General features: G+C 46.4%; 1 protein-coding gene across 9 annotated transcripts in view; it reads left to right on the top strand.

Annotated features, from left to right (window-relative positions):
* The window catches only part of HECTD4 (HECT domain E3 ubiquitin protein ligase 4), a 112,138-nt gene extending 96,511 nt beyond the window's left edge, over window positions 1-15,627 (top strand). For 7 of the 9 annotated variants that reach the window (XM_033159280.1, XM_033159287.1, XM_033159288.1 and 4 more), the window contains exons 62-76: window positions 689-896; window positions 1,592-1,815; window positions 2,043-2,194; window positions 2,992-3,098; window positions 4,530-4,653; window positions 4,846-5,036; window positions 5,189-5,335; window positions 5,882-6,001; window positions 6,144-6,299; window positions 7,641-7,744; window positions 8,737-8,958; window positions 11,090-11,256; window positions 11,381-11,576; window positions 11,965-12,187; window positions 12,732-15,627. In XM_033159280.1, coding sequence (XP_033015171.1) covers window positions 689-896; window positions 1,592-1,815; window positions 2,043-2,194; window positions 2,992-3,098; window positions 4,530-4,653; window positions 4,846-5,036; window positions 5,189-5,335; window positions 5,882-6,001; window positions 6,144-6,299; window positions 7,641-7,744; window positions 8,737-8,958; window positions 11,090-11,256; window positions 11,381-11,576; window positions 11,965-12,187; window positions 12,732-12,868 — 2,478 coding nt within the window. In that variant the 3' untranslated portion in view covers window positions 12,869-15,627. The remainder of the gene's footprint in view (window positions 1-688; window positions 897-1,591; window positions 1,816-2,042; window positions 2,195-2,991; window positions 3,099-4,529; window positions 4,654-4,845; window positions 5,037-5,188; window positions 5,336-5,881; window positions 6,002-6,143; window positions 6,300-7,640; window positions 7,745-8,736; window positions 8,959-11,089; window positions 11,257-11,380; window positions 11,577-11,964; window positions 12,188-12,731) is intronic. The other 2 variants (XM_033159286.1, XM_033159282.1) reach the window with 1 other exon arrangement.
* The last annotated feature ends 672 nt before the right edge of the window (window positions 15,628-16,299 follow it).

The raw sequence follows: 16,299 nt of genomic DNA, 5'->3' as shown, positions 1-16,299 counted from the left end.
GAAGAGCCTGCAGTTCACGAGTGTATCTGTTGAGCTAAGCTTCTGCCTTACGAAAGAAGCTCAGGCTACAATGAATTAGCCTGTAAGGTGCCATAGACCTCTTTGCTGTGTTTTCATGCAGCCATCTAACATGATGTGAGGATGGGCCATGGCCAGACTTTGGTTCATCTCAGTGGATCCTAAGCCTGGCTAAAAAGTAACAATGGTTGCTCTCCTGGCTTGTAAGATGAGGTATATTTCAATGCAAAAGAAATTACTATATTGGTACCCAGCCATCTTAAAATGGACTGTGGTGATGCAGCAGTTTAATTTCATTTGCACAGTATTCTTATTCTTATTTATTATTAACAAATTTCTTACTAGCACTTCACCATAAAGTCAAAGTGCAGATTACAGCACTGTAAAAATACAACATTAAATTAGATTAAAACAATTTGCCGTTGGGTGAGTCCTAAAATATATAATAGGTTCTTCATCTTGTTTTTTGTTTTTGCAGAATTTGGGATTTGGAGGAGGCAAAGTGGATGTCAGAAGGGAGTGGGAAAGGGTAGAGGTGAATGTAATGCAGGTCTAGAATTCAGAGTCATAAGATCAAAAGAAGCATTAGCCATTGATTGAAAAGAACTCATTTACCTTCATAAATTTACCTTCATAAATTTACCTGGATGTGTGCGTTTGTTGAAAATAGATACGATCCCGGGCCAAGATAGAAAAGATCCGAGCCAGCTTATTTAACAGCAGCGATTTGATTGGCTTGTCGAGTCTGGATGGAGAGGATGAGCTCATGGAAATGTCAACGGAGGAGATTTTAACTGTCTCAACTGTGAATCAGAGTTTGTTTGATACACAAGGGAGTCCTGCACTTGAAGACTATTTCAATGACAAGACCATCAAAGGTGCGTGTTCAGTTATGTTTTGAAAGCACTTTGCACTCATGCTATATGTGTCTTATGTGTGTTTGAGAAACAGACCTTCATTTCATTTCATTGGGGTTTGTGCAAGAGAAGATGCCAAGAGGTTTTGCTGCCATTGTGAGCTGAGCCACGTTCATGGCACTGCCGGAGTTCAGTTATCCAGACCTTTAAGCTGCAGACTTATAGTCTAAGAAGTCCTCTCTTCCCTAACCTTTGCCTACGCTGGCCAAGACTGATGGGAACTGAAGTCCAATGCCACAGCCTTTCACAAGGGATACAAGAAGCACATGTTTTCTGGCAGCGATTAACGAATTGAACACCCATTAAATAGTCTTCAGGCCTAGTTCTAAAAAGATGGGTTTAAGTGTTGGATAAACGAAGAAAGCTGTTTTGTGCTGGCTTTTGTTTCATTTATTTTTAAGAAAAATATTTATTGCAGCATGTTACAAACTTGTGTATCAACAAATAAACATGAACCATATTGCAATACAAAAGCTAACTGTTAATTCTGTTGAGAAAATTACAATGGACTGCCTGGCCTCTGCACAGAAATGTGAAAAACCGACACAAGAGTAACTTGAGTCCTTAATGCAGTGGGTCTTTCCACAAGTTTCCATGTGTTTGGTCTTGTACTGGCTTTGTCCCATGGCCGTTCTTAATATTTTGACTTCCTTCAGGTGACAAACTTGTGCCAGGTGCCCGCGAAGTCCTCACGGAAATATTTAAAAGCTGCCTCCATTCTGAGCAAATGCTGAGCTTGACACCTGCAAAACCGACCAAAGTGGCAGAGATTTATCTCAGCAAAGAGCAGATTAACGCCCAGACACCAGGAAACCTGCTGCACACCTTCTTCACCAATGTCCGCCCCCCAAAGAAAGTTCTTGAGGATCAGCTCACCCAGGTTGGCATTAAATGTTGCATTGCTCTACTCTGTGCTGAAGATAGTGGCAGTTGTGCCCAAAAGAGAAGCTCTGCGACTAGGGGAAATATTTGTTGTGTGTTTCCTTGTATGAACCCTTTTCCTCCTGATCTCAGGAGCCCACTTGTGGGGGCTTCTTTTTGGCAAATGTGCTCAGCCTTGCCTTATAAGTTGCGGCCCTCACCGCTCTTTCCTTCTGTGCTTTGAAGATCCTGAGAAAATACGGGGCTCCCAAGCCAAAGTTTGACAAGAGCAAGTACAACAAGGCTGGCAAAGAGCAGCACCCGGTGAAAGTTGTGAGCACCAAGCGGCCCGTCACAAAGCCCCCCGCCAAGGAGAAGGCAGTGCTCAACAGTGTCAGGTGAGATCCTCTGACCACTCTGGCTCCGCTCCCAACGCTTTTCACGCAGCTTCCCTATGAAGCGCCTCTCGCTTTGGCACTTCAACCCCCAACTGGAAATGCAGGAAGTGCCTTAAGGGGAAGCGGGCGCGGGGGGGACGCACTAAAAGTCATGCACGGTGTGAAAGCCATCCACTGAGTCAAAGCCTCTTTCTGGATTTGGTCCGGCACTCCTTGCAGCGGGCATCCAGTTCATCTCTTTTTGTAAACAGCTTTGGGGGTTTTTGTTTACAATTTGGTGAATGCTGAAGGTGCACATCTTTAACCCCCGAGGTGTGTGCTTTCAGGACCCACCCTATCCCTGTGACGGTTTTCACTGTTTTTAATCCTGAATCTTAAATTGTCATAACCCTCTCTGGTATCCGCTAGAGACCGGCGAGTAATAAATTTGATGATGATGATACAGTGGTACCTCGGTTTTCGAACGGAATCCCTTCCAAAACGTTCGAAAACCGAGGGTTGCAAGAGCTTCTTGCACTCAGCGGAAGCTGCATCACACGTTCGGGTTCCGAAAAACATTCAAAACCAGAAGCATTTACTTCAGGTTTTTGACCTTTGAGAACCGAAATGTACAACAACGGAGGTGTTCGGGAACCGAGGTAGCACTGTACTTCAATAACAACAACAATAATTCCTCATTCTGGGTATTTTCTGGGACTTAAAAAACGTTATGCATTATCTCTGTGTTCTATATACAACTGCTTTGCACAAGTACAGTGCAAACACACTATCTGACATGAAGGTTTCCCTCACATTAGCAGGACAGCTTTGAGTGAGAAGAAGCCGACTGTGAAGCCCAAATCCCCAGAGAAAAGCAAGCCTGAGGAAAAGGACCCTGACAAGTCTCCCACAAAGAAACAGGAGGGTAGCTGCCCGCTTTCTCTTTTAGGCCTCTGCAGAAACACTCTGCCCAGTTGCTTCACTAGGCAAGATAAGTGAAAAATCCTTTCCAGGCAACACATTTGCAGCATCTAAAGTGCTCCTTTGTGCAAAAGATGGAAATTTCGGCCAGCACTAGCTTACATTGTGGGTACTATAAGCAGGGGCAAAGGAAGAGGGGTATGGGGGTGCGGGCCACTCCGGGTGTCACCAAACGGTCCGCCCGCTGCCTCCCCCCAGCTGTAGGGCGGCTGAGTGGGAGGAGGCAGGCAGACTCTGGAGGCCCCATGGTGCACCCCGCCCTTACGAACGGCTCGCCCCACCCCTGGGCGCGCCATCCCAGGCGCCCAAGCGGCTTCCTGCACCGCTGACTATAAGCTCATCTGGGTTCATACGCGTTCATTCAGAAGAGAGTTCCTCCAGCACCACTGTATATTTGCAACAAGTGAATGTACTTAGGAAGCATGTAACGTTCCAGTCCTTATCTCGGATGGCTTTACAACAAGCCCACTTGAGAGACTTCATAGCCGTTCCCCATTTTCCAGGGTGAGAGCAAGTGGCTTGCTCAAGGTCAAGCCAAGGAATTGGTGGCTGAGCCATGAGTTGGTGTCTGTTTGCTGGCCCTGTCATAGAGGGGCCAGAATGCTCCAGTGCCGAGAACCTTAGGAGCAGGGTTTTGCAGAAGTTGTGCCTGTGCTTATTTCACAACCCATAAATGTTTGTTTTTTATTTAAATATTTATTAATACATTATCACAAAACAGTAATGATTGCAAATTATCAGAAAAGGAGGAGTAAAATGTACGCAGGAACCAAATGTTAGTTTGATCATAGGCAAGGTCCCTTTAACAAGTTTAAACCTTCCCTTTGGACGCCTTTTTAGGAGTATTTTTTTTTTAATACAAAAATAGCTAGGAGAGGCTGTTGCAGTGGTGTGACCTGGGTCCAAGAATCTTGAAAAGTCACACCTTCTATTTTCTACCACACAGGATTGCCTCAATGCCCTAAGATGGTCAGAAAAGGTATTGCTTTTGAGTGTTCTCACCACCGGTTTGAGTGGCCCCCGCTGTATAAAATTGTCTAATAAGCCCTGTCACTTGCAGTTGCCTGGAGAGCCTTTGCAGCATAGCATGTCCTGCTATCTTTATTTTCAACACCTGGACTAGATTTATTCCTTCGGCTTTGGTGTGGCCCTTATGCTTTACTGCCTTGAAATTATTTCATTGCATATTTTTTTAAAAAAACTCACATGAATGCCATTTGAGAGCTTGTGTTACAAGCTAGAATAGAAGGAGAGGTCTTTTAACTTGAATAACTAGATACTGAGTGGGGGAAATGATACGTTAGGGAAGTGGGGAGTCTGGATCCCACCCCCCACACTCACTGAATACTTTCTTTCCCTTTCACACTCATTTCAGTTCCTGAAGAGAAGTACCTGACACTAGATGGATTTCACAGATTTGTCATTGACCGGGCAAAACAGGACATCCGTAGCGTGTGGCGAGCCATTTTGTCATGTGGTTATGACCTTCATTTTGAAAGGTAAAGAACTGGCTTTCTTCTCCATGCTCCCCCCTCCCCCAAGTTTCTTTTACAAAAGAGGAGCTGAATGCCACTTAACTCACATCTGCCCCATCAGGAGGGTTAATTTTGGCAAGTGGCTGGTTGAAAACATTTGTTATGATGCAAGTGCCCGACGGCTGTGCAGGGTTCAGTCTGCCCCTGTTCCTCCAGGTGTGCCTGCATCGATGCCAGACATGCCCAGAAAGCTTCCCGCAAGTGGTCCTTGGAAATGGACGTCGCCCTGGTTCAATACATCAACCGGCTCTGCCGCCATCTGGCAATTACACCGGCTCGGCTCCACCCACACGAAGTGTACTTGGACCCTGCTGACACAGCTGACCCACGCGTCTCCTGCCTGTTGAGTATGTGTGAAGTTCTGAGCTGCGGCACCTTCTTCCTCCCAGACCACTTTTGGGGGCAGGTGTGCTGAGGAGTTCATGGCCCGGCTGGGAATGCGTTGATGCTTTGTCTCACCCCCTTCCTCTCAGTTCCTGACACCTCTGTTCAATTGCAGACGTCCCTATTGAAAGCCTCCGCCTGCGCTTTGCTCTACTCCAGTCCCTCAACACCACTTTGGAGACGTTCTTCCTACCGCTAGTGGAGCTCCGGCAAACGGAAATGTACACCAACAGCATTGCAGCGCTTCTCCAAGAGGCTAAAGGTTAGGGCTTTGCATGGACTAGGTGGCCGGGTGATCCTTGGAGGGTTATAATAATAATCCTATTGCCAACTCAGGAAACTAAAACCATGTCACTCCCACCACTACAAAGTGAAGAAGTCATTCACATATCAAACTTTTCAGAAGCTGCTTTGGTTACTTCCATCTTTCCTGTCACTTTTACATCACAAGGTTTTGGTGCTTCAGAGGAGTCATGTTTAATTTTCCTTTTGAGATGTGATCTTAGGAGCTTTTGACTGTTTTCGGTGTTTTCGGTGCCCTTGTTAGGTGGCTGTGAAATCTTAATGTGAGTCAGTCAGAGCCTATCTATTCTTCAAAATACATATCCAGGGCTCCTTTCTGTAACATTTGAATGAGTACTGCTTGTTTTTGTTCTGTTTTCTTTCGGTTAAGGTGGTTTTGTTTCATTACTCTGCTGGAACAGAAGCTAAGGAATTAAACTGCCATCTTGGTCAGTGTCTGCTTCTCTGCCCCCCCCCCCCACCAAGGCTGCCTGTTAACAAAGAACCATTGTGCCTTTTCCTTTAGGATTCATCTTTTACGATACAAAAGTGGCTGTCATGAACAGAGTGCTAAATGCCACTGTGCAAAGGACGGCCGATCATGCAGCCCCCGAGATCACCCTGGACCCGCTTGAAATTGTTGGAGGTACGGTAGCCTTTCTTTGCTTATATCTGTAGAAATAAGCGGAGGAGGAGGAGGAAGAAGGAAGCGTGCCTTTGGAGCTGATGGAATTCAAATTCCTGCCCACACCAAGCTTATTTCTTTTCCTCTCCCTGCTTTTGCACAGGAGAGATTCGTTCTTCAGAGAACTCCTACTTCTGCCAGGCCGCCCGGCAGCTGGCATGCGTGCCGTCCTCACAGCTCTGTGTGAAATTGGCCAGCGGGGGAGACCCAACTTATGCCTTCAACATTCGCTTCACAGGCGAGGAGGTCCATGGCACAAGTAAGCAGCTTCTACTTTTCATCATGGGCTGCCAGAAATTTTACTTGCAGCAACTATTTTCAGAACAAGCCACCAGCACTTAAGTAAGCTAGATAAAGGTAAAGGTACCCCTGACCGTTAGGTCTAGTCGCGGAAAACTCTGAGGTTTTTATAGAGCTCAACTCGCTCTATAGGCCGAGGGAGCCGGCGTTTGTCTGCAGACAGCTTCCGGGTCATGTGGCCAGCATGACAAAGCCGCTTCTGGTGAAACCAGAGCAGCACACAGAAAGGCCGTTTACCTTCCCGCTGGAGCGGTACCTATTTATCTACTTGCACTTTGACGTGCTTTCGAACTGCTAGGTGGGCAAGAGCTGGGACCGAACAACGGGAGCTCACCCCGTCATGGGGATTTGAACCGCCGACCTTCTGATCGGCAAGCCCTAGGCTCAGTGGTTTAGACCACAGCGCCACCTGTGTCCCATAAGTAAGCTAGTGGGGAGTATTTAATATGAAAATTCATTCGGATCTTTTTCAGCAAGAAGGCATCAGGGTATATCTCCTGCCTCAAATACAACCCACTCTGGAAAACGGTGCCTTACTTCCCCTTTTAGATCCATCTCCACAAATATCTGAGAAGACACCTTAAAAAGAACCTATTGATGGTTCTTGACCCCAGTCCACCGTACACATATAACTAGAATCAGAACCCCTGTGCATTGGAGGGGATGGATATAGCAAAAGAGAGACCTGTTGGCACAGGCCTTGCAAAAGTGCACACATTTTGGGAAGAGGCAATGAAAGAAACTTCTGAAATATTAGTTGGCACCAGTGCCTTTATACCCCAAACTGTGTCTTCTATCACTTTTTGATGGGTCAAATACATGTAAACCATAGTAGCTGCCCATTCAATCATATCGCAGGGCTGGAAGGAGGTTTTTTCTTTAAATACTTGGTTCAATAAATTAATGTTTGTTTCATTTCTGAGAAGCTCATAAATTAAGGGTTGCTGGGGGTGCAGCTAAACCTATGGATTTTGCCTTCATTTGGCAGCCTTTGGAAAACTGATTTGCATTCATGACATTTGCTTTGTGTTATCTCTCCATCAGGTTGTTTTTTGTTGCAGCATCTAATTTATTGTGTAGTCTCTTAAGAATGCACTTTATTTTGTAAGGTGATGTCTGTGAACCCTGGTTTTTTTAGATTTTGTACAGGTTTTTCTCTCTCTAACAAATGGCTGTTGGCTCCAGCAGTACAAGTTGAGTTGGCTGGTTAAGAGGACTCCTTTCCATGGGACTGCTACCCCAAGCACCACAACTAGCTGTGGCTATGCAGCTCTCAAAGCTTCATCTTCCTTCCTTCCAGGTGGTTCCTTCCGCCACTTCTTGTGGCAGGTCTGCAAGGAGCTCCAGAGTTCACTGCTCTCCCTCCTCTTGCTCTGCCCCAGCTCAGCAGTCAATAAGAACAAGGTATGCTAAGCCAGTGCAGAAGAAGGGGGAGCTGCCTACCGCCACCCTTGTGAAGCTACAGCTTATTTGCGCTGTTGTTGCCGCCACTTCTGGCCACAGGGAGGCACCATATGTTTGTTTTGTTGTGATACGGCCAGGGCCGGCCCACTCATGAGGCAAGGTGAGACGACCACCTCATGCAGCAGGATCACAGGGGCAGCAGATCCGGACTCCAGGGAATGCATCGCTTCTACTGCCACTGCAGTGGCATCAATGGCTGCAGCACACTTCTTGGAGGCTGGATCTTCCACCTCTGTGGAAGGCCCACCCCCTCCTTGCCCTGCCTCTGCAGCGGCTTCTCAGTGAATAGGAGGCCCTGTTGGTCTCCTTCCATGCCTAAGGAGGAAATGGCATGAACTACCCTCTGGGGTCTCCTGGGGTCTGCACCTGCTCAGCATGATTCAGAGTGGGCCCCTTCTCACCCCCTGCCTCCATGATAGCCTTGGATTCCTATTTCAACTGTTGGATAAAGTTGGTTTGCCCCCCCCCCCCTGTTTCCAGTGTGGATCTTCACTCACCCCTTCTTCCCTGGGGGTGGAAGCCTCCATTTTGTGGTTTGTCTCCAATGCCAAAATGTCTTGGGCCAGCCCTGGATAGGACATCATTGAAACCCTTCCTTTTTTAGCGGAAAAGGGGAATACAGTGGAACCTCGGTTTTTGAGCCTCTCGGAAGCCAAACGTTTCGGCTTTCAAATGCCAAAAACCCGGAAGTAATTGCTTCTGTTTTCGAACACACCTCGGAAGTCAAACGGCTTCCAAGGGGCGTTTCTCCATTTTCTCAATGGATTCCACAGACCACCATTGAGCCTCGGTTGTTGAACATTTTGGAAGTCCAACAGTCTTCTGGAATGGATTACGTTTGACAACCGAGGTACCACTGTACATCTTTAATGAATAAATACTATTCCTGGGCAGATTCTGCCTTCCTGGCTAATGCTGTTCTCCACCATCAGGGCAAATACATCCTGACACCCAGCCCCATCAGCTATGGGGAGGAGCAACTGCTGCATTTCTTCGGGCAACTGCTGGGCATTGCCATCCGGGCAGACGTCCCCTTGCCCCTGGATCTCTTGCCCTCCTTCTGGAAGACTTTAGTTGGAGAATCACTAGATCCAGATGTTGACCTCCAGGAGGCTGACATACTGACCTACAACTACATCAAGAAATTTGAAAATGTAAGTGATGCTTCCTCCCCTTTCCCCTGCTTTTTAGTCAGCTGTAGAAGCTGCTGGATGACAAGACTATAAAAAGGGAGTCCTGATTGTTCCAGCCAAGATCTATCTTGGATCAATCGTGGGTCTCCTTTCGTCGCTCCATCTACTTTGGTGGCTTCCTGGGGAAATCCAGTGGGGCTGATTGTGGGTCAGGCTGCAGGTTGTGAATCAGGAGGGCCAAGCAGCCTGGAGATGTTGTGCTTTACAGTGCACCAAAAAGTGAGGCTAGACACTTTCAACATTCTTTTATGACGGGTTTTCCCCGCCAAAATTCTCTGTGCATCTACTGCCCCTCTTGTGTAAATAAATAATCCACAGATTTACAATGTGAATCTCAAGGCCTCAAAGTGCTTAGATCAGAAAGTGCACGCACCCAAATGATAGACACGCCCCATTTCTCTGCTGGTTTGCCTTTAGAGTTTTTAATTTGAGATTTAATATTTTATTGTTTTACAATGCTCAGAGTGCTTTATATGGGCTGAAAGTTGTATAAAAAATACATTTCCAAATATATACACAACATGCTTGACCTGTAGACAGCAAAGAACTCCCAACCGTCAAAGCGGAATCCACCAGGAATGTCTGCAAAAGGCTCTCTGGAATGAATGGAACTTTGGCAAGAGCCCTTGCAGTGCTGGCGGGACTTGGGTGAGAGAGGCTTCCAGGGAACTGTGATGTCAAAAGTTCTGCCTGGTTTTAACCAGCTATTTGTTATGTGCGCACTCCTTCTCTCTCTCAGAAATGCCAAAATCAAGATTGCTGCTCCATTCCGCAGCATTTCCAAAAAGCATCTGTCTCTTGGCTCACAACTTAGGCAGAGTGCTGTGTCTTAAAGGAGCAGTTTTTTCTTACAACATGTGTCATAGTTTCAGTCAGAATTCTCAAGTGTTTTCCATAGTGTTTTTCCCTAATGTCACAATGTATGGTTGCATATGTTTTGTTTAAACTAAAGCAAAAGCTCTGGAGAACTGTGATTTAAACAAAACTTGATACATTGCCTAGTTCATCTTGCTTTCTTCTTACTCTTGCAAAAAGCAAACAAACCCCACAACCCTCCACTGCAATCTTTCCCTTTAACTGACTAAACTTTGTTCTTTGTGACTGTCTGTTGCTGTGCACCTGTATTGAAGCTACTGCATGGAACTACTAAAAGCAGGTAGTCTTTAAAAAAAAATGTGCTCTAATGAAAAAAAAAGTGTCATAGTTCTGACTCAGCAATTGAGGAGCACCTCCTCACTGACATCGCATATAGATACATGCCAAATTTATGTCTGTTGTTGTTTAGTCATTTAGTTGTGTCTGACTTCGTGACCCCATGGACCAGAGCACACCAGGCACTCCTATCTTCCACTGCCTCCCGCAGTTTGGTCAGACTCACGTTGGTAGCTTCGAGAACACTGTCCAACCATCTCGTCCTCTGTCGTCCCCTTCTCCTTGTGCCCTCCATCTTTCCCAACATCAGGGTCTTTTCCAGGGAGTCTTCTCTTTTCATGAGGTGGCCAAAGTATTGGAGCTAGTGTGTCTGAAAGAGAATGAGTGCTCCTGAATGCGACCCAGCTGTCCTTAATGCCTGCCCATCCTCATGGGCCCAAGGCAAGTGGGGCAGGAAGAGATCTGTACAACTCTTACTGGCTACCTCAGTGTTTCTGGAAAAGCCCAGAACAGGTTTAGGAAAAATGGATGGATCCTGTTGTCTGTCCCTTCTGGCTCCGGCACTCTGGAGGTGCCACTCATCAGGGCCTTGGTCTCCCCTAGCTAGTAGCTGCCTGATTCTCCTGCCTGCTCCAGAAGTCCTATTGCCCTTCTTCTCAGAACCTTTTCCAGTCTTCACAATGCCCTAGCAATTTTCTTATTTCTGCAAGTAGTCCTTCAGTGAGCCCATGCCAGCTGTCCTCCCACAGTGCCTGGTGGCTGTTGTCCTCCTGTGTAACATGAACCCGCTGCTCCCATTTAAGTGAATTGGGAGCCCCATCCATCGGCACTCCAGCTGCACTTTGCAGTTCATGTAGGCCAGGGCATTGAGGCATTTGCTTTGCCTGGGAAGGCTGAGCCAAGCCAGATCCTTTCACGTTCCTCTCTGGTGTTGTCCTAGCTGAACGACGAGTCGGAGCTGGAGGCCCTGTGTGCTGAAATTGCTTCCCAGCACCTTGCAATGGAGAGCCCCGACTGCCCCAACAAACCGAGCTGCAAGTTCACATACCTGACAATGACGGGGGAAGAAGTGGAGCTGTGCACCAGAGGCAGGCACATCCCGGTTGTGTGAGTAGCAGGGGCCTTTGGGACAAAAGGATTCGCGTGTGGGCAGTAGCAGGGGAAGCTGCATCATGGGCGTGTGGCGAGAGTTTCACCCTGGAGACCTGACTGTCTGCCTCTTTCCCCTCAGGTGGGAGAACAAGGACGTCTATGCAACAGCCATCCGGAACCTGAGGTTACGCGAGCTGCACAATCCAGAGTGTGCGACGGCCGTGAGGTCTGGCCTAGGCTCCATTATCCCTTTGCAGCTTCTGACCATGTTGACTCCCCTGGAGATGGAGCTGAGGACCTGCGGCCTTCCCTACATCAACCTGGAGTTCCTCAAGGTGCGTTGCTGCTTCCCAGGCTGCAGAGTGGAACCTTCCCCGGCCAAAGGTTATGCAAACCTTGAAGCTGCATCCAGAGGGTTGGAAAAATCTGGTAGCATGGAGCCTTTATTTATTAGATATAGGATCCAGTGTAAAACGTGACTCTAGTCCAACAATACAATGCTTTTAATGTTTAACAGACTATTGTATTTTAATTTTTTGTTGGAACCTGCCCAAAGTGGCTGGGGAAACCCAGCCAGATGGGTGGGGTATAAATAATAAATTATTATATTATTATTCTAGTATCGGGGGGGGGGAGATCCATAAGGTTTGGGGTCCTCAGGAACTTCTCCCCCTTGGGCCATAACTGTTCTCCCTCTCCCCCTTTGTCTCTTGTGGTGGGCAGGCACATACCATGTACCAAGTGGGACTGATGGAGACTGACCAGCACATTGAGTTTTTCTGGGGGGCGCTAGAGATGTTCACACAGGAGGAGCTCTGCAAGTTCATCAAATTTGCCTGCAACCAGGAGCGCATCCCCTTCACCTGTCCCTGCAAAGATGGCGGACCAGACACTGCGCATGTCCCTCCGTACCCAATGAAAATTGCACCTCCGGATGGCACTGCAGGTGAATGGGCCACTGGGCTCTGAAAGAGCTTTGTTTGTGCCTTTGGGGAAATGAGTATTTTTACCGAATCGCACCAAGCTGAGGACTAAGTTGACAGACAAGCGAACATCCCAAAATGTTGTGATGAGATCAGATTATGTTTCTGACATCACTTTGACTTTCAAAGCAACTGAACCAAATGGGGGGTGAAATCCTTCTTGACTTTTGGGGGCATTGATTTACTTTGCTGTGTTTGTAAACTTCCTTGATGTTTCATCAGGAAAGTGGTATATAATTTGATAGAAAGGCTTACTGTGCAAGACACACAAAGCAAAAGAAAGGGGCAGAGGGAGGGAAGAAGAGAATAAGCTCAGGTGTTGAAGCAATATTTATATATGAGAGTTGCCATATATTTGCCCTGGTTTCCCTCCAGATCTCTCAGTTGTCTGGTTTCAGAGTTTAGAACCCATGTCTTAAAGGTACCAAGAGTTACTAAGAAGGAAAAAAAGCCCTTGCCTACAGAGCAGATTTAACTGCCTCTCTTCTTTTCTGCGGTTCTTTGTAGGTTCCCCAGACTCGCGCTACATTCGTGTTGAGACCTGCATGTTCATGATCAAACTTCCTCAATACTCCTCCCTGGAGATAATGCTGGATAAACTCCGGTACGCCATCCACTACCGCGAAGACCCTCTCAGCGGCTGAGCTGCTGCACATCTTTAGGCAACGGACGTCTCTGCGGAAGTCCTTGGAAGAGGCTCCTGCCCAGCTGAAAATTGACACCGAACAGCGACAAGGCGAGAGTTGAAGGCTGATCCTTTGCCTCTGCAATGGCACTTATGGGGAGGCTTCCATTTCATACTTGTAGGCTTTTTGTGGTGGATGGGTTGTCTTGTCTGTGAAATATTTCTAGGGTAAGTTTAGTACACAGACTGATGTTCACAAACCTTGAGATCCTTACCTTTCTTTCATAACTAGAAGAGTGCTAATCACTGAATGGGAAGTTAATGAAGCTTTCAATGCAGAGTTCTCCCCCGCTATCATTTCTGAGTGCAAAAATGGAGCGGCTGCCATTGACACACAACAGAATCCTCACTGGGGCAATGACTGAAAACCCTCCCTTCTTGCCAGTGATGCAGGTGGCAACTTCACAGCATTCCACACCTCCAGGTTTTGGTGGCGAGGATCCTGTCAATTCACGTGTTTCATTAAAGAGAGGCTATGTAAAAACAAGTTTCTGGGTTCCATCACACCACAAGTATGAGTTACTCTTTTGCACACACACACAAACAAACAAACACACACATGGTTCAGGGCTAAAATCCACCGGCCCTGCCTCTTGGCTCTCTACAGTCAGCAAAGCCGGTGGACGCACTTGCAATGTTTTTGTACTCAGAAATGATCACTTGGAAATTATTATTACTAAAATGTTGCATCCAGAAAGTGGGGGAGATGAGAAGCGTCTGACTTCTGAGCTAATGTTTTACTGTTTCTTGGGAAAACTGCAGGCACAATCCACTCTGCCTTGCTGTTTTGTGGCTTTCTTTTTTTTGCTTCGCTGGGCTTTCCACCGGGTTCCTACACAAAGGGAGAAGAGCTACACATGAGCAGAGCTGGGCCTGTTACAAGGTGCACCCTGCCTCAAGACCCATCAAGCAGACACCCCCCCCCCCCTTTACTAATATGAAGTGTTGTGGGTCCTGAAGAAGGTAGTGTTGTTGGATTGATCCATTTCCGGGTTGCCTTCAAACCCAAGATGCAGTGCTATGTAGGAGTTTAAGTGCCAGTACTTGGTTCTAAATCTTGTTTTTTTTTGGCCTGCGAAAGCCTCCCCCACAATTTTGCAAGCTGTAAGCTAGGGCTGGCAGGAGACAAGAGTCAGAATAGTTTTGCTTGCCTGTAGCAACGGAACAGCTGTATTTATTGTATATAACTGTGAATACTGGTAATTATTTGGGCTGCATGGTGTGTGGAAGGAGCTCGGGGAGGGTGCGAGAGGAAGAGTGTGACTGTTTTTAGAGTTAGATCTTGGCGTGAAAAAAAAGACCCAACTTCCATTGTCAGAGAAGAAGAACTCGCACCTGTTTAGGTATCACTTTCAGCTCTTGAGCCTTGCCCATTTTCTGGCCAAAGTGGGCACAATGCGTTCAGATGAAAAACAAATGTTGCGTGAAGGACATGCTGGGCTGAGCTTCACCAAAATCTGGCTGGTTTTGTTTTGTTTTTCAATTGCCCAGCTTTCTCTTAAGGGAACTTCTCGCTCAGTCAAATACCTCACAGGCCTTTCTGTTGCCAGCTGTGAATATGAGGAAGCTGTTGCTGCTGCCGTTCCTGCTGCTTCCTCCTAGAGGACGTAGGGACGTTGGGAGTCTCCACCCTTCGGCCCAGAAGCATGTGTGCTGTAAAGTGACTTGATGTATATTTATTCCAACTATTTATGGTTGCATTTAACAAAACAAAATGTCCTCCATGGTGTTTACACCCCGCCCGGCGTAAATGGAGTTTCTGTTTGGGAACATTTTGTATCCAAATCTTAAGCCCTTCATCTGCGTTGTGGATTCCTATTTTGGAAGAGCAGGTAGGGACAAGTTAAAGGGTGCTGCTAAGACTGAGCAAGTGGCAAAGAAATCTGCCCTGGACTTCCTGAACCCATCAAATTGGTTCTTGTTCACTGTATGAACATTGACTATATAGTCTGCAGTAAGAGTGTCTCTCACTAAATACTCTGGGTTGTGACTTTTTATTTTTAACTTGAATATTCATTCCGAATGTAAAGCTGTCCTAACAGCAGAGAATATGGATGTTGAGGCATTTAAGCTTATGTTGAGGCATCTGTTTTGCTATTTATTACACACTGTTAACCTGTTTTTAAGTGCTCTTGGTCAGGTATGAAATATCCAGGCTAAAAGGGAAATCTTACTACTTGTCTGCTCCTTAATCTTTTGCCTGGAAACAGAAACCCTGTGACCTCCAAGCTGCATTCACCTACAGAAAGTTAAAACTACTTGAGATGACGAATTGCAGGCTGCCCGATCTCTGGCTCATTTTGAGATGGGTTTAAAGCACTGTAGTTTTTAATTTGTATTTAATTACAGCAAACGTGTAAATATTTTGTACAAAAGGGAAAAGTGAGCCAAGGGCTGCCATTCCTCTTGTGCAGAAGGGGCTCCAAGTTCCTTCTTCTGCCCAAGGGAGACGAGCTACCAAGCTGACAAGTGTGTTTTGTTTGCCTTTTTTTTGTTAATTTATTCTCTGCTTTCCACACCTCGATTCTACTGCGAAGGTCTCCCCTTAGAACTGTTGTCCCTTCTCAACTATATCAGATACAACCTTAGCTTTCCTCCGTAAACCCACCACAGTGCTTTGCCCCTGGAAATAACATTGCAGTTAGTTGCCACTTGTTTTTCAGAAGTCTCTTTGGCTTTTCTTGTATTTAATAAATGCTTACTTTTGGTGGAAGTGTCCTTAAAGCTGCTTTATATTTGATCAGCTGGGCCTAGAGCATGTTTGTGTGACACAGGCTTCCGCTGACCTTCACCAGGCACTAGGAATCGCTGGAACCAGAATGCCACAAGGGGCAGAACGACAAACTTCCCACCAGTTCTTTTGTGCAGGCTTTCAAAGCAGCATTGTTGATTGCGGTAACTGTTTATGTATCTGTACAAACTTAACTGAACCAGTCCCTATGAAGTCAAGAAAGGAGAGGCCAGGCATTTGCTAAATCCACCTTGAAGCTCTTTGCAACACATAATATGTGCCAAAATGGCAAGCTAGTTGCTGAGAGCAGAGACTAGAGCTGTGCTGCCTTTTGTCATTTGGCTACTGAAAATAATTACAAAGTGTGCTAAGACCTGTAACTAACTACTGTCATGGCTCTGTCATACTTTGCATTGTGTTAATAGACTTTTCATGTACCCACTGAGTTCTTCCAGAGGGAGTTCAGGATAATCTTTAGCTGCATTAATAGAACAGTATAAGCAGTGAGCAGAGCTACAATTTTAGCCTTCAGTGCTAGCAGGAAAAGCTCTTCTGTTTTTCTACCGTCCTTTTTGCATCCTCCACTATCTCACAGCCAGGGCTCTGTAGATGAGGGGATTTTGGCAGTTCTCATGGAATTGTAAGATCAGAAGGGATTC

This window comes from Lacerta agilis, chromosome 8, assembly GCF_009819535.1.
Source record: "Lacerta agilis isolate rLacAgi1 chromosome 8, rLacAgi1.pri, whole genome shotgun sequence".
In the NCBI taxonomy this organism is placed as follows: domain Eukaryota; kingdom Metazoa; phylum Chordata; class Lepidosauria; order Squamata; family Lacertidae; genus Lacerta; species Lacerta agilis.
Note: the sequence above shows the minus strand (reverse complement) of the source record. Positions and strands in the feature narration are given on the sequence as shown.